The 26410-nt window shown below is 34.6% G+C and overlaps 2 protein-coding genes across 4 annotated transcripts; both read right to left on the minus strand.

Annotated features, from left to right (window-relative positions):
* Positions 1-9257: 9257 nt before the first annotated feature.
* On the minus strand, positions 9258-12083 carry LOC122135016. Its single transcript, XM_042712452.1, has 3 exons — positions 11772-12083; positions 10095-10421; positions 9258-9481 (listed from the first exon to the last, which is right to left on the minus strand). Exons 1-3 carry the CDS (start codon positions 11827-11829, stop codon positions 9258-9260), a joined length of 609 nt encoding a protein of 202 aa, XP_042568386.1. The 5' UTR covers positions 11830-12083.
* Positions 12084-13326: 1243 nt separating this feature from the next.
* On the minus strand, positions 13327-25984 carry LOC109084643. 3 transcript variants are annotated; one of them, XM_042711878.1, is made up of 7 exons: positions 25639-25983; positions 24081-24374; positions 21185-21520; positions 19378-19683; positions 17403-17534; positions 14740-14777; positions 13327-14318 (listed from the first exon to the last, which is right to left on the minus strand). In XM_042711878.1, the coding sequence occupies exons 1-7, from the start codon at positions 25682-25684 to the stop codon at positions 14283-14285; spliced, it is 1188 nt and encodes a 395-aa protein (XP_042567812.1). In that variant the 5' UTR covers positions 25685-25983; the 3' UTR covers positions 13327-14282. The 3 variants fall into 3 exon arrangements, with proteins under 3 accessions (XP_042567812.1, XP_042567811.1, XP_042567813.1); XM_042711877.1 differs by having other exon boundaries at positions 17403-17543; XM_042711879.1 differs by lacking the exon at positions 14740-14777 and having other exon boundaries at positions 17403-17543; positions 25639-25984.
* Positions 25985-26410: the final 426 nt, after the last annotated feature.

The following is a 26410-nucleotide window of genomic DNA, read 5'->3' on the forward strand; positions in this document are numbered from 1 at the left end:
GACCTTTATTATACAACTCTTAGACAAAATTGTGGATGACAACAGTTTCCAAGCTATGATTGGTTAAATAAAGTGTTTAAAGTGGGGCTCAACAAAGGTGTATTTGCATGCACTTTGTAGATATCTATAAACGTATTTTGACTAGTCAAATTGTAAATTCCAGATATCTACATTTCAATTATGCCTAGTCACAAAGCTAAATGCAGATATCTCTTAATCTAGTTCTAGTCATAATTCCAATTCAAGATATCTTTAAATATGATTTGCCTAGTCAAAATTCCAATTCAAGATATATACAACTCTGATTTGACTAGTCATAAATGAATTGCAGATATCTACAAATGTATTTTGGATATCTTTACTCTAATTAGAATTTTGACTAGGCATCTTAAATTGTATTTTGACTAGTAAAATCAATTTAAAGATATCAACTGAAATTGGATTCTGACTAGTTAAAACTCAATTAGAATTACGACTAGTCAAAACTAACTTGAAAATAACAAAAAAGAAGATAACTCTAATTAGAATTTTGACTAGGCAAATCATATTTTAAGATATCTTGAATTAGAATTACGACTAGTCAAAACTAACTTGAAGATATCTGAAAAGATTTTTCAATAGAAGTCAATGGAAGATTATGACTAGTCGTAATAGCGTTGTAGATATCTGGAATGTGTATTATGACTAGTCATAATCACATTGTAGATATCTTAATTCCAATAACGAGGAGTCATAATTGCAATATAGATATTTTTAACAACTGGAGAAAATCTGATTTTAACCCTAAAATGGCTTGCCAAAGCCTAAATGCTTCTTTAACTTTAGCTATGAAGTTTGTTAGCTTGTATTTTTTTATTTTATTTTTTTAACAACTGGAGAAAATCTGATTTTACCTGCAAATGTAAAGTCACTCGCTTATTTTAAAAGGTTAACTTTAACAGACGAAACCAGATTGGCCAACTCTACACGCTAGCTCAAAGCATGAATGATGTGACAGGATTACCTCAGGCTGAGTGATTCACATCCAGAGAAACATAACATGTAACGTTATAATAAAGAGAAACTCATCTGTGCCTGTCTAGTCATGAAGATGCATACAAATATCAATACAACCACACAACAATTTAACACAGCAAAAAAATAAATAACTAAAAAAATAAAATAAAATAAATAATAAAAAAATAAAAATAAAATAAACATTCAGTGTGATGTATATATTATTTCAATATGTGTGTGTCATGTAATGATATAAATAGTTATTTTAAAGTATATACCTCCTGTAATGATGTAAGCTTGCAGTGACATTACATACCTTTACTTTACATACAGTACATTTCAATTATGTGAATATTTTCTAGAAATAAAAATTCCAGAAACTAATTTTGAACTTTCTGTATTTGATTTTTTTTTCTTACCAAGTTCTTAAAAATTCCAGCCACACATCAATAACAACAATGAATGTACAATTACAGATCATTAAGCATATAAATCGTCAGTTTGTTATCCATATGCACACAGACATTATTTCATACTCGACATAGTCATGAGATGCATAAGAAATTTTAACATTTTCTGAAAAGAAGTGGGCGCTGCAAATGCGAGCATTTTTGACAGTCGTTTCTGTTCAGTTTTATTGCATTTAACCAGTGCTTGAAGTGGGCCGGTGCCAGTATATTTTAACCTTTAGATTACCTGCACTTTTTTGTGTGTACCAGCACTAGAGTAAAAGCGTCAGGGTATGGGTGATTATAAGATCCCATATATCAGGGGTTTTCAAACTTTTTTGCCAGCCGAACCCCTTTGACCTAAATTATGTACTTGAAGAGATTTTAAGTAAATATTTAAATTATTTAATGGCACATTTGCATGTTTATCTTTAAAAACAATTTTTTATCAGTTTTAATAGTATTTTAGTAGTATTTACATGTGTAATAATATTGTTATTATTACACTCAACATATTATAAAAAAATAATATTACTGTAATTTAATAATAATAATAAATATTTTTTATAAAGGGTTTCCCCAAAATATAATTATTTTTATACATTTAAGATTTTACATTTACATCACATTTGTATAAACCTGTAACATTTCTTTGCAAAAAAAAAATTAATTTTTCTTTATTATTCAATTCAATCACCAAACAAACCAATTATTATTATTATTATTATTAATTTGTTAATGGTATTAACTCGCAGGCATACCATGTGTACCAACCATAGACTGTATAGTACCAACTCACAAACCCCCTGCAATTCCCTCACGAACCACCAGGGGTTTGCAAACCCCACTTTGGGAAACCCTGCCATATGTGATTAGAAAAGACACTGTATAAATCACACTACCCACGTGGGATCACCTCTCATCTCGACCAATCACGTGAATGAATGCAAGAGGAGTGTATAGGGCGCGAGTGCAAGTCAGCAGAGGCGCGCAGTAGTAGAATAATAATGAATTACAGATTACTTATTTGATTTAGTACTTTATAACGAAAATATTATCTTAAAATGAAAATAAGCAGGCTTTTGCGATCACATCATTTTAAACCAGTAGACTCCTGGAAAGTCCAAGTATCCAGTAAACAAATTCAAACAGAAAGTTCAAAACAGCGCTAATGCATAGAAAACACAATTTCATCAACGATTGCGGAGAGAATAGTGACTTGCGTCCAGATTTCAGTAAAATTATTCTTTTTAGCGTGTATTTGGCTTACAAGCAAGAGTGTTTTACAATGAGCACTGATTATGCAGTGGTCAGAGATTTAGCAATTCTGAATGGATCCGTATAGTAGTAAAAGGCAGGTGATTTACAGTTTTTTACAATCGTTATCACAATTTTTTCAATACTTTAAACAATTTTCCTAAACTCTTAACACAGTTAGCACAACATCCGTCTGTGTAGACTATACAATTAACACATTTCTTGTTGCTTTGACACAAAATGCATACAGTTAACACAAATTTAAAATGCTTGAACTTCTTTTACACACAAGCTCAACCAAGACCAAAACAATGTAATTTTACTGCCAAATTTTCAAATGCTTTCACACTGTATGTCAGATCAGATGACATCATTTTCTAAAGCTAACTTATAGGCTAAAGTCAAAGTGAATGGCTGTTTATATTGTGAATCAAACACAAATATGTCTCCTGTATTTTATGCCATTGCTAATGAGCTGATTGAAATTATGCAAATACAAATTATGCAAATTACATCTCATTCCCATCTAGAAAACACACTCAGGTGTTGACATTTTATCAATCGCATGACCATATGATATACAGTAAAAGAGGACTTCTTTGGGCTTATCTTTTGTGGAAAAGTATTGTTCTTAAATTCTGGAATAGTACTACAGTTTTTTACAGACGCTAGGACACATTTCTCAATACTTAGGTCACTTTTGCAAAACTCTTCACACAGTTCTCCTAACCAACTTTCAGCTTGGCAAAGCGGTTCATTTCACATTCAAAATGCACTACAACTACCAAAACACTTTATTCAGGTCTCAAATCAACAAAAGGTTGACAGCCGACAAACACACTTTGTCACCCACAAAACAATGACCTAAAAAACACCAACAACATGTAGCATTATACAGTGTTTTCTTATGTAAAACAAGGACACATCTCTGTATATAATTCACTGCAATATATGTTACTGGAATGAATCAGACATGTTTACATCACAATACAAAACTATTCAGCAGTTGTCTCCTTTTGTAATGAAATTGAAAGAGTAACACCTGCGTAGATGTTCATCTACAATAAGAATCAGCTGTGGCTGGTCCAATTGTCCAATTGTTTTTATAGCATTTAATTTTAAGAATTAAAATATATTTCATTAAAATATTACTGTAGAAATGTAGCAAATTGCTGTCTTATTCAGTTTTTGTATTATGTTATTGTTTTGAACATAAGTTTAACAGTTTTGAAAACAGTATGTAAGCATGTGTAAATTGGCCTGTGCGTACAAAGAGTTTTGGCAGTTGTTGTGTCTGAGTGAGAAAAAGAATTCATGAAATTTGAGAGATGTAGTCATTGAATACATTTTGTGCCAAAGCAATGATAATTGATCCTCAGTTTAGCCCACATAGACTTCTGTTGTGCTCACTGTGTGAAGAGTTCTGCAAAAGTGACCTAAGTATTGAGAAATGTGTCCTAGCGTCTGTAAAAAACTGTAATTACAGTTAAAAAAAATGAAATAAAAACTTGCCACGTGTACTGTGTTAAGCTAACTGAGACTTGTTATAGCACTTGCTCTTTTGTTGATTTTGATTGCTCCCATTGTCCTCATTTATAAATCACTTTGGATAAAAGCATCTGCTAAATGTCTAAATGTAAATGTAAATGTAATGAAAAGTGCACTCCTACATAAATGTGAGATTTTAGAAGATCTGCACCAAAGACTATATATGTGATCACATGAAACAATGTGGCATGCCACCATTCCCAGTGCAGTCAGAGACTGGTTTGACAACCATTCGAGAATGATGTCTCTTTTTTCCCTTGCTCTTACTCCCCTTTCCTCAACCCCATTGAGGAGTTTTACTGAGCCTTCAGATGGAAGGTTTTTGACCATCGTCCCTCCAGATGTCCCTCCAAATGTCCCTACAGGATGCAATGGATGCTGCGTGCCAAGACATCACAGCTAAACAATCCCAGGAAGGATAAGGCACACCAAAAGAATCTTCCCAAGATGCCTTGCCAGAGAAGATATCAGGTGTGATGTGGATGACCAAACCAGAAGACCAGGAGAACCGCAGAAGACCAGGCAGATTAGATTACATTTATTTATTTTTATTCTGTGGCTTTTTCTGTTTGTATATTTTGTGTTTTCACATAATAAATGACAGCTATATTGTACTTTTTTTCTTGCATTCTTTTTTTCTCTTTTGATTTTTTTTTCTAATGTCCTGTTGCAAATAAAGCCTTTACTGCAGCAATTCTGTCTCTGTCTTTTTTCCCCCCATAAACCATTCATTCTATAATGTTATATTTTGTATTGAATTTCTGCAGCAAAAAAACAACAAAAAAACCCTGCATTTACTAAACCCCAAAAGAAAAATAAACTGTAGTGTAACACACAATCTTTGATCAAAGCAATAGACCGTCTTTTGTATAAGGTCAGACCTGACACCTAACATAATGCAGCTTCTGTAAATCCATTTGATGTTAGTATTTTTATGACATTGTGTTATGACTGACTATGTTCCTATTGGAAGAGGTGTCTGTTTTGGAATATAATTTGATTTGAGACATGTTGCCTGTTTGTGGAAGATGAAGTGTATTGTGTTAGTGTATTAATTGTAATTTGAAAATTAATGTTGAATTTAGTTTTACATTGTGATTTTGAGCATGATATTAATTGTTTTGTCATGTTAGTGTGTTGGTAGGTGTGTTGGTGCGTTAAGAGTTTAGGAAAATTGTTAGAAGTAAAAAAAAATGTCATAGCGATTGTAAAAAACTGTAATGGTCTTTGGCGTCTCCCTGTGGTCCTTTTTGGTATCGAAGCTTGACTTGTGCTCATTTGTATTGCAAACATTTATATAATTATTGATTGATTGATTGTGGCACTGTACATACATTGTGAAGTTTGCAACTATAAACAATTAAATAACTAAATAGCCCTTCAAAGTTTGACAACAGTTTGTTTTTTTGTCTGGGTGGTGGCAGCAGGTATGTTTAAATTGGAGCCTCTACTACGTGATTTTGATTTTAGCCATGCAAATTCTCTTAAGTGTTTCTTCAGATCGCGTCACACTGCGTGATTGTCAGGTGAACGACCACCGATGCCTGTGATTCGGGCATTTTTATTATTATTCGGCGATTTCTCAAAACTTCGGCGAGCCAAAAAACTTATTAAAATCGTGCAGTCTGAACTCGGCTTTAGCTTGTTTACTGTACACCTGGTCACAAAACAAAAAATATATACATATTTTTATAAAAAAACAAAAAAATATATATACTGAATATATATCAGTATTTTTGTGTGACGATGCAGCTTGACTTTTATTTCAGTGTAGTGACGTATTTCCAGCTGAAATAGAATACTGAATAGAGGGCAATGGTTTTCTGTTTTGCGCTCCTCCTCTCTGTCTCTCACTCATAGCAATGGTTGGAGGGGTGTGTTTAGAAGGATTGCCAAGCCGTCTGCCCTGTGTATACTGATTTTCAGCTTGTTGCAACACTTGAATTGTACATTCAAGTGTAGGGCTACACAGGGATTTCTCAGGCGCAAGGGGCTTGCATCACTAACTTTATAGATATATTATAAGCAAATAATAATAATAATAATAAGTTTACAGCATTTTAGCAGTATTCTGCCCAAATAAAAGCTTGAACAAATTCTACTTCACAAATAAAAATTACTAAAACTTTAACTAAAATTAAAAGGGAAAAAAAGAAATATATAAAAATAATTCAAAACTAATTCAAAATTTGAATAAAAAAACAAGTTATAATAATGATGCTAAGATAACACATTCATAAAATCCAACAAAAATCAAAAGTAAAAATTATATACAATACAGACATATAAAAACATTTACAGCACAGATTAAATTTTATTCAGTTTCTGTTATAAAAAGCAAATTAATACAATACAGACGACGACGTGCAAAAGTAATCACAAACATGGCCTGTATTTTTCCATTGCTTTTTCTTCAAAAGGATTCACTTCTAATGAGTTCTATGACCAACAAACCAGCTAACAATCTTTTGTAATTGAAATAATGACATAAAAAATTCAACAGTATTGTGTGAATGACAAAACTGTATGACGTATTAACTGTAAAATTCCAATACTGGTAGTGCAGATCTTCTTTAATTGGAAGTTGTCCATTTAATACATTTTGTAATTGAAATAATGACATAATGTTGACTGTCCTGAGAACTCATGGTAGGTTCGATTTAAAGGTTTATTAAGTTTTCACTGATTGTAAACTGAGTGTTAAATTGTCACATTGAGTGACATTAATTATCACAAGGCATTGTTGTATGAATTCATCAAAATAAACGAATGCTCAAAGTAGGTTATTGTTGCTCTAAATAAATGATGTATATACATTTCATTTTGTGCACTTTAGCACTCCAGAAACATTCAACCTTCATCTGATCTGATGAGAACTTCTCATCCTTAAAGAATCAGCTGAAAACACATCACTTCCACAAGCACTTCTCTAATCCATAACCAGAAACCAACACACTTATTATCATAAGCATGCTAAATGCTAAATGTAAATATTATTCCAGATTTATGAGCTGAAACTACCAGGTAATATTAATAGTGTTCTTCTAAATGTACTAAATGATATGTGCTTCCAGTAATAGGTTATTATTTCCATAACAAGTTAAGGCTCAAAAGCACAAGCTGAAGCGTGTTTTTACTGATTCACGGTGATGGGAATAATGTTGCAGATACACAATCATCCTCTCAGATCACGTGAGCTTTTCCCATCTGTAAGAAAACAAAGAATCACAGAAGATTACAGAGAGAGAAACGAACAGCTGTTACAGTAACTCAGGAATTCAGCACATCTGTCAACATGTGTGAAATGATTATTTCCCATCTGGATGTTTTTGATGTCAGCTCCACTTAGAAGAGGAAAGATCAGCACATGAAAATAAAAATGTTAATGTACGTGTCCCATTGTTTTTCATCAGAAGAGCAGAAATGCTATTATATTTTCTGATTTAATAGTGATTCTTTGTTTGATGTCTGAATAAATGACCAGAATGAAGTCAAATCACACACACACACACACACACACACACACACATACACACACACACACACACACACTATAAAGTCTAATTTTGCATAATAAAGACAGTATCTGTATGTAATACTTGCCTTTTCTAAAGATCCTGCGGTGAACCTCTATAGCCACGAAGAACAGTGACACGTATTCCTGTGTCAGGCGAGCCTGAAAGTGTTGAATAGAATTATAATACACTATACAATTATATAATATTATATATAGTTTATACATATCTAATATACAATATATTATATATATATATATATATATATATATATATACCATATGTATGTATTTTTTTTTTATTTTTTTTTGCATGGAACTAATCATTTTTGTTATTTTATTTTGTTATGGCAAATAATATATACTCTTTTTAAATATTTTTTATAATAATTTTAATACTGAGTCAAATTAATTTTTTTAAAAAACAAAGTCAATAATAATAAATTACTGGGTCAGCCCAAAAATGATGTGTTCTGAAATTCTAATGACTAAATGATACTCACCAGTGACAGTAACTCTGAAGCTCCTTATGATGCTGAATCTGTGGCTGCTGATCTGTAGTTTATAGAGTCCAGAGTCTGTGGTTCTAAGGTTTGTGATGGTCAGAGATCCAGTCTGATGATCCAGCTTCAGTCTGTCTCTGAATCTCTCTTCACACTGATCATCTGTACAGATCATACTCTGATCTCCAGTGATTTCAGTGATGAGACTGTCATTAAAAGACCATGTCACTAAATCATTTGGTTTTCTTATTTCTCCAGGATCTAAAGTGCAGATTCTCCCTCCTTCACTGACTTTCTCTGCATTTATCTTTGTTCAGCAGCAAGAACACCTGAAACAAACACACACACATACACACAGACACACACACCAAAAAAAAAAAAAAAAAAAAAGCTGCTTGAGGGATTTTTATTTTGTGGGGGGGGGGGGGGGATCCACAACAGAAATAATACTGTGAAAATAATTGTACGGTACATATAAATTCCTAGATCTTGATAAATTCAGTACAAACCAAATTAAATGCAAAAGTGCCAAATATCAAATTAATTGTGGAATATATCTTCATTCATACATCTTTTTACCTGGCACATCTACTACTTTAAAATATAGCTTTCTGCATTATAATATACACTTTTTTGAATAAAAGTAAAATATTTATAATGATTTTCTATTCCCTTTGATCATTTTATTAGAACTAAAAAAAAACTATTACAGGTTCTTTTACACATTTTGCATACTTATTTTACATCAAATCCCCTGCACTTTGAACTAAAAGCTGAGTATAAAATAACAGATGCATTTAAACACAGAAAATAAGAAATGGTATGAGAGCAACAAAACTAACGGAAAAATAAAACAGTTTAAAGTAATTCTGTTCTTTTCAGTGTTGCAGGTAAAGAGAAAAACAGCTCTGAACTGAATATCAATAAACACAATGATGTTATTTAAACATAAACAGCCATTGACTACACCATGAACCGTAACATAGAAGATCAAGGGACTGTTGCTACCCCTGATGATCTGTAATTCGCAAGAAAGCTCTGATCATCTGTACAGATCATACTCTGATCTCCAGTGATTTCAGTGATGAGACTGTCATTAAAAGACCATGTCACTAAATCATTTGGTTTTCTTATTTCTCCAGGATCTAAAGTGACAGATTCTCCCTCCTTCACTGACTTTCTCTGCATTTTATCTTGTTCAGCAGCAAGAACACCTGAAACAAACACACACACATACACACAGACACACACACCAAAAAAAAAAAAAAAAAAGCAGCTTGAGGGATTTTTTTTTTTGGGGGGGGGTCCACAACAGAAATTAACTGTGAAAATAATTGTACGGTACATATTAAATTCCTAGATCTTGATAAATTCAGTACAAACCAAATTAAATGCAAAAGTGCCAAATATCAAATTAATTGTGGATATATCTTCATTCATACATCTTTTTACCTGCACATCTACTACTTTAAAATATAGCTTTCTGCATTATAATATACACTTTTTGAATAAACTAAAATATTTATAATGATTTTCTGTTCCCTTATGATCATTTTATTAGAACTAAAAAAACTATTACAGGTTCTTTACACATTTGCATACTTATTTTACATCAAATCCCCTGCACTTTGAACTAAAAGCTGAGTATAAAATAACAGATGCATTTAAACAGAAAATAAGAAATGGTATGAGCAGAACAAAACTAACGGAAAAATAAAACAGTTTAAAGTAATTCTGTTCTTTTCAGTGTTGCAGGTAAAGAGAAAAACAGCTCTGAATATCAATAAACACAATGATGTTATTTAAACATAAACAGCCGTGACTCACCATGAACAGTAACATAGAAGATCATGGGACTGTTGCTACCCCTGATGATCTGTAATTCATAAAGTCCAGTGTCTGTGATGTTTGTGATGGTCAGAGATCCAGTATGATGATCCAGCTTCAGTCTGTCTCTGAATCTCTCATCACCACCTTCACACTGAACATCTGTACAGATATAACTCTGATCTCCACTGATTTGAGCGATGCGAGTGTCATTAAAATACCAATGAATCTTTTCTTGTTTGTTTGTTTCAACATCAGTGTGTAGAGTGACTGAATCTCCCTCCATCACTGACACTGACACCCCATCTGTCTCAACACCAGATGCACCTGGAGAAGAAATATATCAATAATATCAACTGTAAATCATTTCTGGGTAAGTCAGACAAACATATACAATAGAAAAGATTTTTCAAAAGATCAATCAAACCACATAAAAGCATCACTGATTCACACATTCACTCATCAGACAAACATACATGTCATTTTGTAGGTTATGTGGCATTTATTGTCTGTCATAATATACACCATACAACACACACCTTATATATTGCATATTAAAATTGGCATTCAAACGGCCAAGGAGAGATCACTGCATACTTTCATACACGACTATAATTCAAAAGAGTGGAAAGTTCATTTATTGCCATTTCCCAACATAAAAAAAAAAAGAATGGGTTCAGCCAAAGTTTGGGTCTTTCCATTTTGTTCTTGGTCTCAACTCAACTCTTGAAGCAGTGTAAATGCTCTGCATCTAGATCTAATTATTTCTGCCAGCTGTCATGATCTTCACCATTACCCTTCTGCCTGTAAGCTGCGACAAGCAACGTCTCGCTCATCACGTAAATACAAGTGCATAAATGTGATATAATATAAATGTATTGCATGCTTTATTCGTATAGCTACATTCCAAACAACAAATTGAGAACAGATTTTTTTAATTAAGGCCCTTTGTTATGAAATATAGTTTTTTGTGAGAAACTGCTTCATTTGGTGGAGTATGTAAACATCAATAATAATAAATCCTCTCTGCAGTGATCTTGGCTTTTGAACAATGAACATACGAATGCAATAAAAAATGTTGTTTGCTCTTCAGATCACGACTTGTTTTATGGATTATTTCGATCGGGTAAAAGGGACACATGACCACTTAAGTCTCTTGGCTCAACCCCTAATGATTATACTGAGGTCAAACTGAACATTTTCATTGTATCATACTACTGAATAAGTTGAATAATTGAAAATTACTTTTGAATTCCCACTGCACAGCGAAGTTGTAAATATTCATGTTTTCTCCACGCATTAGACATTTTTTTTTCTCACAGGCACTAAATATTTCACAACACCCATGGCTGTATGATACAATTACTACAAAAAATTACTTATTAAGTGTTCAATGGTGTATTTACTTTTTTATTTACACTTGTAGTTAATTCTTTTATTTTTTGAACTTGAAAAGATGTTAAAAAGTTCCCAGCTGCCTTGTTTTTTGTTTAAAAAACTAAAATAAATGAAAGGTTGTTGAATGTTATATTTCATATTATATTATTAATATTTAGGCTAATACCAGTCTGGATCGGGGTCTCGGACTAGACTAGACCTCTGGTTTGAGCAGGGAACTCTAAACTAATCATTATTTTCATTGTTGACCTGAAGAGAAATGAAAAATAAATATCCTACCGTGCAAGAGGAATGTAGAAAACACGAGCAGACTAACAGAATACATCTTTGTCCTCATGCTTCCTCTCAAACGTGCATCAGCACTTTTATATGAACAGTCCAGCGTCTCTTGACTACAGCTGCAGTGTTGTTATATAGTGAGTTATAGTTGTCGGAGACCACAAGAACCCTTTGAGACACCACAGACATGTCAACTTTAAAGAAGACTGATGAAGAGAGCTGGCGGCTACAGTGAGAGGACTGTTTGGGAAAATTCACACACAATTTATACACATAGAAAGATTAATCAGTTTAAATATCTAATATTTTAGATGAGAACAAACGTCAGGTTTGTTTACACCAATGATCATTAAGCTGTGTTGTCAAAGTCGTCCCCCATCTTATTCTGCCGGGAACTGTTTCTCGTGGTGACAATAAGCTATTTTCATAATTTGCAGAGGTTAGAATCTGATTTTATTGCCGCCTGAATCCAAAATGTTGGTGTTTTTCATCCACCACAGAAAAATCCCTGGCTGAATTCCATACTGTTTATTATTTTTATTTATTTATTTATTTGTTTGTTAAACACCAAGATTTTGTGGTAATTTCCCAGAGAGCACATGTATGACCCCTTAGGAAAATTAACCATGGTTTTACTGTAGTATAAGTGTACTAACCATGTTTTTTAAATGTTTTGATTACCATTTATATAACCACTGTTTTACTACAGATATCATTGTTAAACTATGGTTAGTGTAGTTAGTGTAGCTTTCATCAGAGAACATAACTTTGGACCACTCAGCACCAGTCCAGTCCTTTTTGAAGCGAGACGCTTCTGACGCTGTCTGTTGTTCAAGAGTGGCTTGACACTAGGAATGCGACAGCTGAAACCCTTCTCTTGCATACGTCTGTGCGTAGTGTTTCTTGAAGCACTGACTCCAGCTGCAGTCCACTCTTTATACACTCTTTATCTCACAATATTCTAATTTTCTGAGATACTGAATTTGGGATTTTCCTTAGTTCTCAGTTATAATCATCAAAATTAAAAGAAATAAACATTTGAAATATATCAGTCTGTGTGTAATGAATGAATATAATATACAAGTTTCACTTTTTGAATGGAATTAGTGAAATAAATCAACTTTTTGATGATATTCTAATTATATGACCAGCACCTGTATGTGTGTTATCAGGGTTAATTGCCATCTGAATCCACATCTTTAAGTTTACAAGAAGAGATCAGTTCAAAATTCACTATTTAAATAAATTCTAAAAACAAACAAACTACAACTACAAGTTTACACATATAAAATATAACCAAAATGCTAGAAATAAACTATTTACAAGAACAATATTTCGTTGCTCCACCACAGCGAGAGGGAGCTGTTAAAAACAAAAAGAAAGATAAACATATACAAGTTTACACATATAAAATATAAGCCAATCAGCTTATTTTATATCAGCCAACAGGTTGTTTAAAGTCGAGCCTTGAACAGAAAGGAAGCGACTGCTGGAGCGCCACCTAGAGGATGAACATGGAAACAACGCTTTTCCAGCAATTTCCTTAAAAACTGACGCCTTAAATGTTGTTTATAATTCACTTTCACACATTAGTCACAAACATAAATTAATAGAGCATTAACAGTCTCCTCCAAACAACAAGTGGATTCTCTAAATCCGTTAACAAATGCACAACAGAATTAATCACACACAAAATTAAATTTTCATAGTACAGAAAATCTGAACTGAAAATACTGTGATGTTTCCTGTTATTGACAGTAGTTTATAAACAAATAAAAGCTTATTTAAAAGGAATGAAATGTTTGGACAGTAAGATCATCTGTAAGTCCTGTATGAACATGGAGTTTCATAGCCCTGCAGTCTTCAGAAAAACAATAATAAAATCATATAGCCATAACTCTGTCATGAAACTCTACATGGCACAATCTGATAGGTCTAACTCAATCTGATATAATGACATCGTTATCACATGGCCAGCTGATTGGTTCTTTTCTGTATCAACATTCAAATACATGACTAGTGCTTGCTGTGGCTGCAGCAGCGCTCTTCAGAAACCCTCCTCCTTCCCCAGCTCCACCTGTATAGGTCTGCTACTGGGTGTTTCATGTAAGCTATGGGGGTTATTCATATATGTTACATGTGCAGCTGCAGCAGTATTTCTTACATGCTCACAGCAGTGTGTCTGTGGATGTATTGGCAGTAGCAAGTCTTGGTACCTGCTCTGCCGCAGCAGCAGATCTATTCCACCAAGACCAAACACATTAGCACTGCCATGTATATTACCATGTCAAATCCTCTGAGAGTTATGACAGAAATTCATAAATTAACCTGCGATTAGTCCCTCAAGACCAGTAATCAATAAATAAAAGTCTTCACTCATTAGTTTTATATCACAAAAGCACAAATGGCTTGACTTTACACACTCTTGATGTGTTATAGTATATAAACTACTGCTGTTCCATTTCACTTGATTTGGGAAATTTAATCACTTAATCATCAATAAAATACAGGTCATCGCTCTCTTCTGGGGGTCTTCCAGTCTCTTATCTGTGAGGAAACAGAAAAAAAAATTAAACAGTCTGAACTCATCAAATAACACTGATGCAGCACTATTATTATAATAATGGTGTTTAATAAATTACTTAATGAAGTCATAGTAACAAACATTAAATGATAAGGGTTATGCACACAGGGTAACACAGATCTCTGTTGTTAAAACTAGTAAATGGCATTATTTTAAGTTGCGGTATCTTATCTTACTTTCCAAAGCAATATACACATCTTCAAATTGTATTTTTTTTTTTTTTAAAGACAACTCTTTAAGGTGTAGTCAAAAAAAAAAACAGAAAGTCAGCCGAAAATCGAAATGACATGAAGAACATATCAGCTCTGCCTTTATAATTAATGATGTTAATGTCTTGATGTCTGAATGAACAACATGAATGAATCCATATCTCACACATCTTACAGTGTTTCTTAATCTTGGTAAGAGGGGCTGACGACGTTCTGAAATAAAACAGATTTAAATTTATTGTAAATCTTTCATTGTCACAGGCATGTAAAAACCCACTTAGACATGAAGAGCCATTTTACTGACATGTAAAGCAGTTTTATTTAGTTTTTGTGTGCTAGAAATGTGTCTAGACTCTGTCTAAAAATAAATCCTGCAAACATGTCCCTGTGGGGCCCATGCTGGCATTTTGCAGGCACAGAGGGCTAGGGCCAGCCCACACAAAACCTAAACAGGCCCGGTGCAGGTTTGCCTAAGGGATGCCCACAGCTTTGGGCTCACCGCAATGTCTCTCTGAGGAGCCCACATTATGGGACTGCCCACATTAATCCAGTTATTGCCCATTGGGCCAGACTTGAGCCTGTTAATAAGAATTTTGTGGCCAGTTTTCTTTTCCTAGACTATTTTAGGTTTCCTTAAGTGAAGCCATATGGTAGAGAGAGTTAGCAATAGCAAGCATGGCTCACCTACTGAACACATTGTGCTTTGTCCTGGTTGGGAAATGTCATTTCAAACCCAGTCTAAAGGAGTTTTTTTTTTTTTTTTTTTAAGTGAACATTGCTGATGTTTTTTTGCAGAGATGGTATGGCCAATTATTGCATAATTTTGGACTAAGATAATAGATAAAGACAGTGTATTTGTATGCATATTAGAAGGACTCTTTATTTGTTAGGAAACCACATCATGGTCCAGTTTGAATATGGATTTAAAGTTATTTTTGATGTAAGAACATAGTCTGGATTGTTTATGATTGTTCCTGGTTACAGTCTGGTGTTTGTGAGCTGTGACGTGTTTTCATTACAAGAGGTTGGATTATTCATTTGCTATCAGCCGACTTCAGCTACGGACAGTGTTTGGACATTGATGTACTCAAGGTCGGGAGTGAGTTCAGCTTCCTGACAGCCTGATGAATGAAGCTGTCCTTCAGTCTGCTGGTCCTGGCCTGGAGACTCCGCAGTCTCCTCCCTGATGGCAGCAGACTGAAGAAGCTGTGTGTCGAGTGGGATCACCTGCGATGCAGAAGGCTTTGCGAGTGAGAGGGGTACCATAAATGTCCTGGAGGGAGGGGAGAGAGACACCAATGATCTACTCCGCTGCTCTCACTAAGCGTTGAAGGGTCTTCCGGCAGGACGCGTTGCAGGCGCCATACCACACAGTGATGCAGCTGGTCATGATGCTCTCGATGGTGCCTCTGTAGAAGGTGTACATGATGGGGGCCGGGGCTCTAGCTCTTCTCAGTTTGCGGGGGAAGCGTGACATATATTGTGCTTTCTTGGCCAGGGCTGCGGTGTTGTCGGTCCAGGAGAGGTCCACTGTGATGTGTACACCCAGGAACTTGGTCCTGCTCACTTTCTCCACAGTCGCACCGTTGATGGTCAGAGGAACATGCTGAGTGTGCACTCTCCTGAAGTAAACAACAATCTCCTTCGTCTTCTCCACGTTCAGAGAGAGATTGTTGTCACTGCACCACCCGGCCAGGCAGGTCACTCACTCCTGTAGTTTTGTAAAACTCATCTCTGTTGTAATGAGTCTCACCTCTGTGCTAATGAGACACAGTTGTGTCTTCCACAAACTTAATAAAGAAGTTGGAGTTGTGGACGGTATGCAGTAGTGGGTCAGCAGAGTCAGAAGTGGGAGGGGGCTCAGCACACATCCTTGGGGGGCCCCAGTGTTCAGTGTGATGGTGCTGGATGTGTTTCTGCCGACCCGTACTGCCTGAGGTCTTCCAGCAGAAGGTCCAACAGCCAGTTGCACAGCGAAGTGTTGAACCCCAGCTGGACCAGTTTGTGGGATGAGCTGTTTGAGGGATGATTGTGATGAATGCTAAACTAAAGTCTATGAACAGTATTCTGACATATGAGTCTTTTTTGTCCAGATGTGTGAGTGCTGAGTGGAGGGCATTAAAAAGCACTTCATGAGAATAGGGGTAAGTGCAACTGGATGGTAGTCATTGAACCGGGGGGCAGACTTGATTTGGTGCATGACTAGCCATTAAAAAGCACTTCATGAGAATAGGGGTAAGTGCAACTGGATGGTAGTCATTGAAGCAGGATGGAGACGGCTTCTTCAGGACTGGAATGATTGTGGTAGTGTTGCCTGTGTTCATCCTGCTGAGGGATCTCCTCACGCTGTCCGGGGACAGCATCATCACCTGGTCACCGGGATGTCTAAGTTTCTTTTTAGGTTAGCTTCGAGTAATGCATGACTTCTCCATTTCAAATTATGTTCAGAATGACACGGTTTGCTCTTTGATTTTAAAAAGCACAAGGTCAGTTCTGTCTTTAATATGCAGTTTTTTTTTTTTTTTTTTTTTTAATGCTGTTTAGAGATTAAAAATGTTTATAGATTTGTAATGCTGTTTAATATTGAATCCAATATGGTATCTTCAATACCACCATTATGATGAAGGTACATCATACTCCTAACAAACACAAACATATTAAAAGAGATCCAACTCTATCATAACATCTGCAGAAACTGTGTTAAGTTTGTGTTTTCTACAGACACACAGAGAGACAGCTCTCAGTACATCCGTTTCTGCACTTCGTCTGTTATTGTCTTAATGGTAACCAGGCTTTTAGTTTTTCCCATATTATATGAACTGTGTGTGTGATACTTACCCGAACGTCTTTCTAGTTCAGAAATCTTGCGGCGATAGTGAATCACAAGAGCAACTAAAACTCCAGCTGCCGACACCAGCAGAAGATCAACAACACCAATCCCTGTTACAGCAGCTGCAGACAGACCTGAACCTGAAACAGCTAAAGAGAGACAGTCAATAGTGTGAATGTATGTCTGATCTCTAACAAACACTAGAAACATCAGCACTATATAACCTGAGTAAAGATCTAATACCGTATTGTTATAGAGAGACAGTCACAGACTGTATATGTATAGACTATATTTGTATGTGTGTGTTACAGTATGTATCCATAAGAATATTTGCTATATAATGTGAAATGCAAGTGGACTACTGAAATATGAAGAGTTACAGTAAGTATACAGTATTGCAGTACTGTGCACATTGCTGAAGTTGCAATGTGTCCTATGACCTTGGCCATAGTAAAGTAATGATTGAGAACATGGTATACAACAGTGGTCCTTATTAAATCAGAAACGTGCTCTTGTCCTTGGCCTTCTTCTACTGTTTTGCCTCCCTACTAGAGGTGTAATAATACACTCATGTCACGATTTGATTCAAAGCACAATAGTGAACTCAAAATACGATTCTATCACAATATTTTAAACCAAAGCAAAGAAGAGTTTGTTTTTATTACTGTAATATTATTACTTCTAAGACATTTTGTAAAAAATGAACAGTTAAAATGTATTGTTGATTAAAATGCTAATTGTGGTATGGACTTGGGGTGGTGGAACTCGAACCTACTCAAAAACGCACATCACAACCAATACACAACAAAAAAAATACACAAGAATAAAAATATTCATGATTTGTAGAAGTATGCTTGCACTTTGAAACTGACTACATATAAATATGACCTTTTTTACTGGTAAAATCAGGCACTACACATACTAACACATGCATACACATTTTGTTGTAGATATCTGAAATAAATGATGGGTAAAAAAATGTTTTGTGCAAGTCTACTCTTTATAACACGTTTTCAGGTTTCACTGTAATCATAATTGTATAAAACTGATACCTTAGATTAAACGTAATGGTAAACTTTGACTAAATTTGATTTTAAATAATAATGTTTTTAAAATGCCTAAATATAATTCCAAAAGTAAAAACCTGATAAAAAAGCATATTAGTCAGTAGAATTATCCATAAGTGATCCTCTTCTGCCATCTAGTGATTATAATTGAAATTTCAAGGAATTTACCATAGAAATACAGTGTTTTTAACCTTTATAAGTGTTATAATGGCTACTTTTGCCCAACCTCCATATAATTTTACGTATGCTTTTTAAAATCATATGACACATTTGCTTTCCTAATTTTGTGAAGTTTAGAGTTAGTTTTCTTTTAGATTCATATGCTTTTGGATACACTAGATTAAGGCCATATTTTAAAAGGCCCTGTTATAACTTTCCAAATGCAAAATTTTTTACATATTTTTGATAATTATGGACATAGAGAGTCCAGAGAATTGTACTGCACTGATTAGCAAAAGTATGTTTTTTAAAGTTCTCAAATATTTAACGAATGGTTTGATTGACAGCAGGGGTTCTTGACGCAAAATTGTTCAGAATGACTACTATTTGTTACTATTTTGTATCTATATGAAACAATTAGCATAAAAAATCTGAAATAAATCAAATATCTCACACCATTAGCTGATTTCTTTCAAATTTCTCACAGACCTTTAGGCCTCCGTTAACTCAAAAAGGTGCTCAAACTTCATAAAGCACGATCCCCAAACCCACTATAGGATAAGTAAGTTTGGAAGATGGATTGATATCTTGTAGTATTGTTCACCAAACCTCTCTGAGAGACTAGAACAGTTTAAGAAAACAAATATTACGTTTAACTATTCAAATGACATGTAGATTTGTGACATTTTTTTTGTCATTTCACTGTTCCCAGATCTAAATAAGATAACTTTTACATTGACAGATTTGATTTACTCACCAGTGACAATGACAGTGAATCTCCTCTTTATGGCGTGTCTTCTGCTGCTGATCTTCTGTTCATAAAGTCCAGTGGTGCAGGTGTTTGTGATGGTCAGAGATCCAGTCTGATTGTCCAGCTTCAGTCTGTCTCTGAATCTCCCATCAGGACCATCATATATGTAAAATAGTTTGGCTGCTTCATCGATTTCAGCTATGACAATGTCTTCAAACATCCACAGTATCTGATCATCTTTTTGTATTTCAGTAACATTAATCTGCAGAGTAACAGAATATCCCTTCTTCACTAACACTGGCTTCACTGCATCTGTCACAACAAACACATGAAGAACAGTGAGTGAAGAACAGCTAGTCAGGCATAAATTACATACAAAAAGAAATATTTTTTACATTTCACTTCACAAATCTCACTGAGCCCTGTCTATTATTTAACTCTCAGTTTCAGTAAATTAATTAAATAAACTATTAAATATTAAATAAACAGACTGAAGTAGTTTAAGTCTTTGGTTCTTTTATTTGTGATGATTTTGGCTCACATTTAACAAAAACCCACCAATTCAAATTCAATTACAAAACAAAATAAAACAAATAAAAATAAAAAATGTTTAAAAAAAAAAAAAAAAAAAAAAAAAAAAACTTTTTAGTGAATTGTTGGCCTTCTGGAAAGTATGTTCATTTACTGTACACTGTGCAGTGACTTTGGTTTTCAAAAAAACACAATGGACCAACACCAGCAGATGACATTGCACCCCAAATCATCACAGACTCTGGAAACTTAACACTGGACTTCAAGAAACTTGGGCTATGAGCGTCTCCACCCTTCCTCCAGACTCTAGGACCTTGGTTTCCAAATGAAATACAAAACTTGCTCTCATCTGAAAAGAGGACTTTGGAACACTGGGAAACAGTCCAGTTCTTCTTCTCTTTAGCCCATGTAAGACGCCTCTGACGTTGTCTGTGGTTCAGCAAATTCCTTGACCCGTCTGTGTGTGGTGGCTCTTGATGCCTTGACCAAAGCCTCAGTCCATTCCTTGTGAAGTTCCCTCAAATTCTTGAATCGATTTTGCTTGACAATCCTCATAAGGCTGCGGTTCTCTCGGTTGGTTGTGCATCTTTTTTCTTCCACACTTTTTCCTTCCACTCAACTTTCTGTTAACATGCTTGGATACAGCACTCTGTGAACAGCCAGCTTCTTTGGCAATTAATGTTTGTGTCTTACCCTCCTTGTGAAGGGTGTCAATGATTGTCTTCTGGACAACTGTCAGATCAGCAGTCTTCCCCATGATTGTGTAGCCTAGTGAACCAAACTGAGAGACCATTTTGAAGGCTCAGGGTGAGTTGTTTTGATAGGATTAGCTGATTGCCATGTCACCATATTCTAATTTGTGGAGGCAGTGAATTGATAGGTTTTTGTTAAATGTGAGCCAAAATCATCACAATTAAAAGAACCAAAGAATTAAACTACTTCAGTCTGTGTTTAATACACGAGTTTTACAATTTGAGTTGAATTACTAAAATAAATGAACTTTTCCACGACATTCTAATTTATTGAGATGCACCTGTATGTCAGTATAAAGATCACTTTTAATATTACAGCTGCAGTGTCACTAAATCATAAAATCATATATTCAATGTGACAATTGTCCTGTTAATAATAATAGTATTTATTTACAAATCAAAATGTTTCACTTCTTTGAGAGTGACTAAACTAATAGCACCACAAAGTTTCTTAGCCTTAAACAGTTAATTTAGTGCAAAATGTGTTTTTTACATTAACTATTCACATATTTTTACACTGATGGACTCACCGCTGACAGTCAGATTAAATGTCTTGTGTGTGGTGTATCTACTGCTGCTGTTGCTGATATCAACTTCATAAAGTCCAGAGTGTTTGGTTCCAATGCTCTCAATGGTCAGAGATCCAGTCTGACTGTCCAGCAGTAATCTGTGTCTGAATCTCCCATCAGGACCATCAGATGTGTTGAATATTCCAGCCTTTCTGTTGATTTCAGCCAGAGGAGATTTCTGCTGTCCAAACCTCCATAGTATCACATCATATCTCTGTATATCAGGAACATTAATGTGTAGAGTGACTGAATCTCCCACCATCACTGACACTGGCTTCACTCCAGTACCACTCACAGCTGAAGAACAAACACAAACAGTTTCTCCGTCAGTCATCGCTTTTATAACACTGTCACTAAACAGATGTCTTGTCTAGTAAACATCACGCACCTTTCTGCAGTACAAATTTAAATTATTCAAGGGTTCTTAACTAGTCCAAATCAGATGGAGTGAATTTCACACATAATATCGTCACAAGCCGCAGGGTTTAATTTGTGTATGTTTTTTTGACTCTCAAAGCCATGATTCACATCCATTATATGACTGACCTACTGAAGAAACAAAGTCACCTACATCTTAAATGCCCTGGGGGTAAGTAGATAAGTCAAAAAAATGCCCTGGGGGTAAGTAGATAAACATCACATTTTCATTTTTGGGTGAACTATCCCTTTAAATACACTTGTAAGTCAAATTCTGGTTTGAAAAATGTCCAAACACAAGTATAGTTCTGCAGAAACATATCAGTCTGAAATTGTTTTGGTACGTGATTGAAGGCTGTTCCACATATTACTGTCTTGAAAGAGGAAAGCAAACTAATTAACTAGTTAGTAAAACAGCGCATCATCTGTGCTCAGCTATAAGCTTCACTGAACAGGACCCACTAAACACCAGCTTCAGCTCCATCAGTGAAGAGAGACTCTGAGATTCTAAGCTCTAAGCATTATGATATTCTTCTGACTTTCACAAAACAATTTACAGCTCATTCAATCAAACTGATAAGGATTATTTGTAGTGAAACCTCATGATTTGAAATGATTTGTTTCAGGCTTTTTGACTGGAAATACTCAAACTGGAAGTGCCTCCCATAATTTAAAGCATAGTTGGCTCATTGGAAAAAGGTTGATACATAAATATACATTTGCATAGACAGGCAAATATAATCGCCAGATTTGTAAATGTGACCAAACACATTTGCGTTAAACACCCAGTTTGTTCTTGTCTAAAATTTTAATGAATGTCTTACATTTACAAAATTAGCCTATAACAGCATAAATGCGAAGTCAAGTTTAAACAAGGCTTTAGAAGAAGAAGAGAGAACAGATGCGCCAGCAGAGAAAATAATGTAGCAGGTCTGTAATGCACAACATTTTTTTATGACAATTCTGATAATTGAACTGGGGTTGAGGATTATATGAATGTACCTCTAAAGGGAATGGACTGTTTTTAGCAGTAACCAAGGAAACGTTATATTGAAACTTTGTTTCATAAGCGCCACCTACTGTCAGAGTGTGAATTTGCATTTTTAACAAGTTCACAAAGGTAAGTCAGACAATTCAGTTCTGTTTTAAATCTTTAAGCTATACAATCTAATTTCCATACAAAAAAAAAAAAAACTGCTCATGCTGTCTACAGCATGTAGCATCTATGTTTGGATCATGATACAAATGCAGCGTTCGTCAAATAGCTACAAATATATATTGTTTAAAGCCCAGACTTACTTTTCATTACTTCTTGATATCATTTTTTTCAGTTATTTTAAAATTAAACCTAAATGTTTTGATAATTTTTTTACATTTATTTTAACTAAAAAAGACAATAAAAAAAAAAGAATGAATGACACAAACACCACAAATAAACACAATAACAAAGATACAAATGAAATTAATAGTGTTTTAAGTTTTTCAGGTAAGTACTACAAAAGTAATACTCTAATCAACTGGAGTTGTACAGCTGTACAGTTTTCACTGTATAAATAAATACAGATGAATTTTTACAATTAAAGTTCCATTGAGTGATTTTCTCTTTTGTTGTCTGATTAACTTTAATGACATTGACTGAAGCCTAATTTACCTGCTGCTGTCACTTTAAGACTGAATGCAGCGATCTAAAATACTGTCACACATGCGTTTTCTATAGACCTTTTTCCACAAAGACGTCAGTTAACTGTGTATCTGTACATCTGTTTTACCTTCACTAGTAGTGACTTAAAACTAAACACATTTGGACCTTTGTCTGACCTTTGTTCAGTTGGTCATCCTCTGCATAATAAATCAGAGGCTCTGATTCACTATTTTACACATTAATGTTATCTGAGCTTTCAGGTGAAATCCTGTGTTTTCTATCAGTTCTAAGTAAGTCTTTATTTTAAACAATAACAACAATCTGAATGGAGTCAGATTAACTATACTGAACTCTATACAAATAACTGGATTATACACATAATGCTTCAGCTGCTTTTTGTTTCAAGTGTGGGTTCAGAATAGCAGCATATTTGTCAAGCCTTTCAAAAGTATGGAAATACGTAAGGAACTATACACACCATCCACAAGGGTTCTTCACATGTAAAATATTAACGTTTTAGACGAATTAATGAGAGCATGAGTTCCAGGGTATTTAGCTTGTAGTTAAAAGTCAGGCATTATGCATGAAATCTTTTTTCCTGTTTATTGATTAATGCACATTAATTAAACATATAATTTTTGAAAAACTACTGAATGATTATTTGGGTTTTGATTTTGATTATTATTATTTTCTGACAGTTTGCCAGTTACATTTTGCATCCAGATGATTAAAAATGTTCACAGAGTGATAAATAGTTATGTAAATAATAATTATTGAATTAAAAAATGAAACACTTACCACTGACACTGAATGTCTTGTCTGAGGACACTCTGGGGCTGGTGATCTCAAACTTATAAAGTCCAGAGTGTGGGACTCTGAATTTTTTGATCTTGAGATCTCCAGTCTGATTGTCCAGCTGCAGTCTGTCTCTGAATCTCACAACAGCATCATACGTAGCATTGTTCCTAATAACTTTAGCTATGCGAGTCATGTTAAACCTCCACACAATCTCTTCATCTCCCTGAAGTTCAGCGTCAGTGTGTAGCGTGACAGAATCTCCCTCCATCACTGACACTGACTCACCAAACACACCTGATGAACAAACAGAAACAGTCAGACAGTCAGAGATTAAATTTATTAAACACTCAGTTGTGTTTCTCAATTATGAGTCTTGCATGCCTACTGATCAGTGGCACTAATAAATGTCTTGTGAACTGCTGCATTCCGCATTAAACCTGAGTCTACGTTAATGAATGCATGAATAAAGGTCGCTTTATGCACAGATTTCTAAACATCTATAGGAAAAAAAAACACCTATTTTTATTTTTTTTAATTTTATTTTTAATTTTATTTTACATGGTTTAACCGCTATGGTCTTTTTTGTTTAACTTCTTTTAAATTTTATTTTTAATTTTATTTTACATGGTTTAACCGCTATGGTCTTTTTTGTTTAACTTCTTTTCATTCTTCTGTAAAAGTTAAGTTTGAGGTTCTTCTGGTTGCAGATGTAGGGATGGTAGAATTCTGGGGGAAAGCATACATTATTCATGTGTTTTGAGAAGGGAACAGATGTAATTTAAGCATGGAACATAACTATTAACAGTATATAGTTTATACTTTGCATACAATATGCTTGTCAATGGGGTCTAAAACAGTGGTTCTCAGCGAGGAGACCAGTGACCACTAGAGGCCTCCGCAAACTTTCAAGATGGACCTAATAAATTGTAAAATGATGTTAGAGAAAGTTAGTTATAATAACATAATCTTGATTAAAATTATAAAAGAAAAACTATAAATAAAGATCTGTTACATTAAACTGACATATGCATTATTTTTATTACAACAGAAGCATCAGAGGTACATATCAGCCCAGACAGAACAGCCTTTAATGTTAACTAGGTACTTCCTAAAAACATGACAGCTGAGACTTAAATACTTCCCATTATAAACTGACCATAGAAGTGGAACTGTGAGCAATCTCGACCATTACATTTGGACTATATTTAAACTGCTTCATCTGAGAGAAAAGGATACTGTGGTTTAACCAAGTAAATATATAAAACACTCAGTGTTTTATATAAATATAAAACACTGAGTGGTTTTGCACATAGAGGTGTTCACTCCAAAAAAAAAAAAAGAAAAAAAGAAAAAAAAAACGAATTTTAAATTGGTCTTTACCATTTGTGGATCATTCGAGATGTAATGACCTAGAAAGATATCCTACACCTTGTTTAAACTTACCACAGTTATCATATTTAGAAATTCTGTGAATAAATTAAATAATAAAATAACGCAGATTTACACTTTGTAGAAACGTGAGACTGAAAGTGCTGCACCCATGCTAAAAAACACTTACCGCTCGCAAATAGCGGGAACAGAAAGAGTGTAAGTGCCCTCTTCATACTGATGCAGAGTGGAGTGAATATAGATGATCCGTAAAGTGTTCTTCAGCAATCCGTTTTCCTGAGCATCACTCTGAACCAGATTTTATTATATGAGACGAAGGGGGGAAAGCACGCTTTACATAAAGACTTTACACTGATGAGAATTTACTGGAGATTTAACTTTATGATATCTATTATGCTGAAAAACACACTATGTTGTTGTTTTTTATTTTATTTTGAACAATAGCAAAAATCTCAGTCCAATAGCCTGTCTACAATGGCTGAATGCTCCATTTGTTTGTCAGGATAAGTAATGAATAGTGTCAGGAACGACCACCACACGCTCAGCCACTGTTTTAGACAATAGCCCATGGTTTCCTTTAAAGGGGCAGATCAGCCCTTTCTGGTGTATTTAAGTTTTTTTGTTGTTGTTGTTGGTTTATTTTCCCTTTTTTTATGAATTAGATATTTAGGTTTAATATGATCATATTAAGTATTGTTTGTGTTATTTGTGTGGTCTTGCTCTCATCTTTTTGTGTTACAGTATGCTCTCTGGTTTTTTACAGGGGCCTGCAGATGTAAGTGTGTGAAGTGCAGATCAGAGCAGGTGTGGGGTGATATCACTTAAACCCATCTGAAATCGCATAACATCTTTCAAAATCACAATCAGGGAACGCTCCATTGGAAGGGGCATGTCTGCTGTCAGAATCAGTATATGTCATGTAAACGGTGCTGTGATCGGCT

Source organism: Cyprinus carpio, chromosome A22, assembly GCF_018340385.1.
Source record: "Cyprinus carpio isolate SPL01 chromosome A22, ASM1834038v1, whole genome shotgun sequence".
In the NCBI taxonomy this organism is placed as follows: domain Eukaryota; kingdom Metazoa; phylum Chordata; class Actinopteri; order Cypriniformes; family Cyprinidae; genus Cyprinus; species Cyprinus carpio.

Coding starts and splice junctions, on each gene's coding strand:
- LOC109084643 (XM_042711877.1), bottom strand. CDS start 25,684: ATGAAGAGGGCACTTACACTCTTTCTGTTCCCGCTATTTGCGAGCG. Junction 14,778..17,402: donor TGAACTAGAAAGACGTTCGG/GTAAGTATCACA, acceptor GTTTTATTTCAG/AACGTCGTCAGCCCCTCTTA. Junction 14,319..14,739: donor TACCAAGATTAAGAAACACT/GTAAGATGTGTG, acceptor GTTTCCTCACAG/ATAAGAGACTGGAAGACCCC.
- LOC122135016 (XM_042712452.1), bottom strand. CDS start 11,829: ATGAGGACAAAGATGTATTCTGTTAGTCTGCTCGTGTTTTCTACATTC. Junction 10,422..11,771: donor TTCTACATTCCTCTTGCACG/GTAGGATATTTA, acceptor TTTCTTCTCCAG/GTGCATCTGGTGTTGAGACA. Junction 9,482..10,094: donor CTTCTATGTTACTGTTCATG/GTGAGTCACGGC, acceptor TGTTTGTTTCAG/GTGTTCTTGCTGCTGAACAA.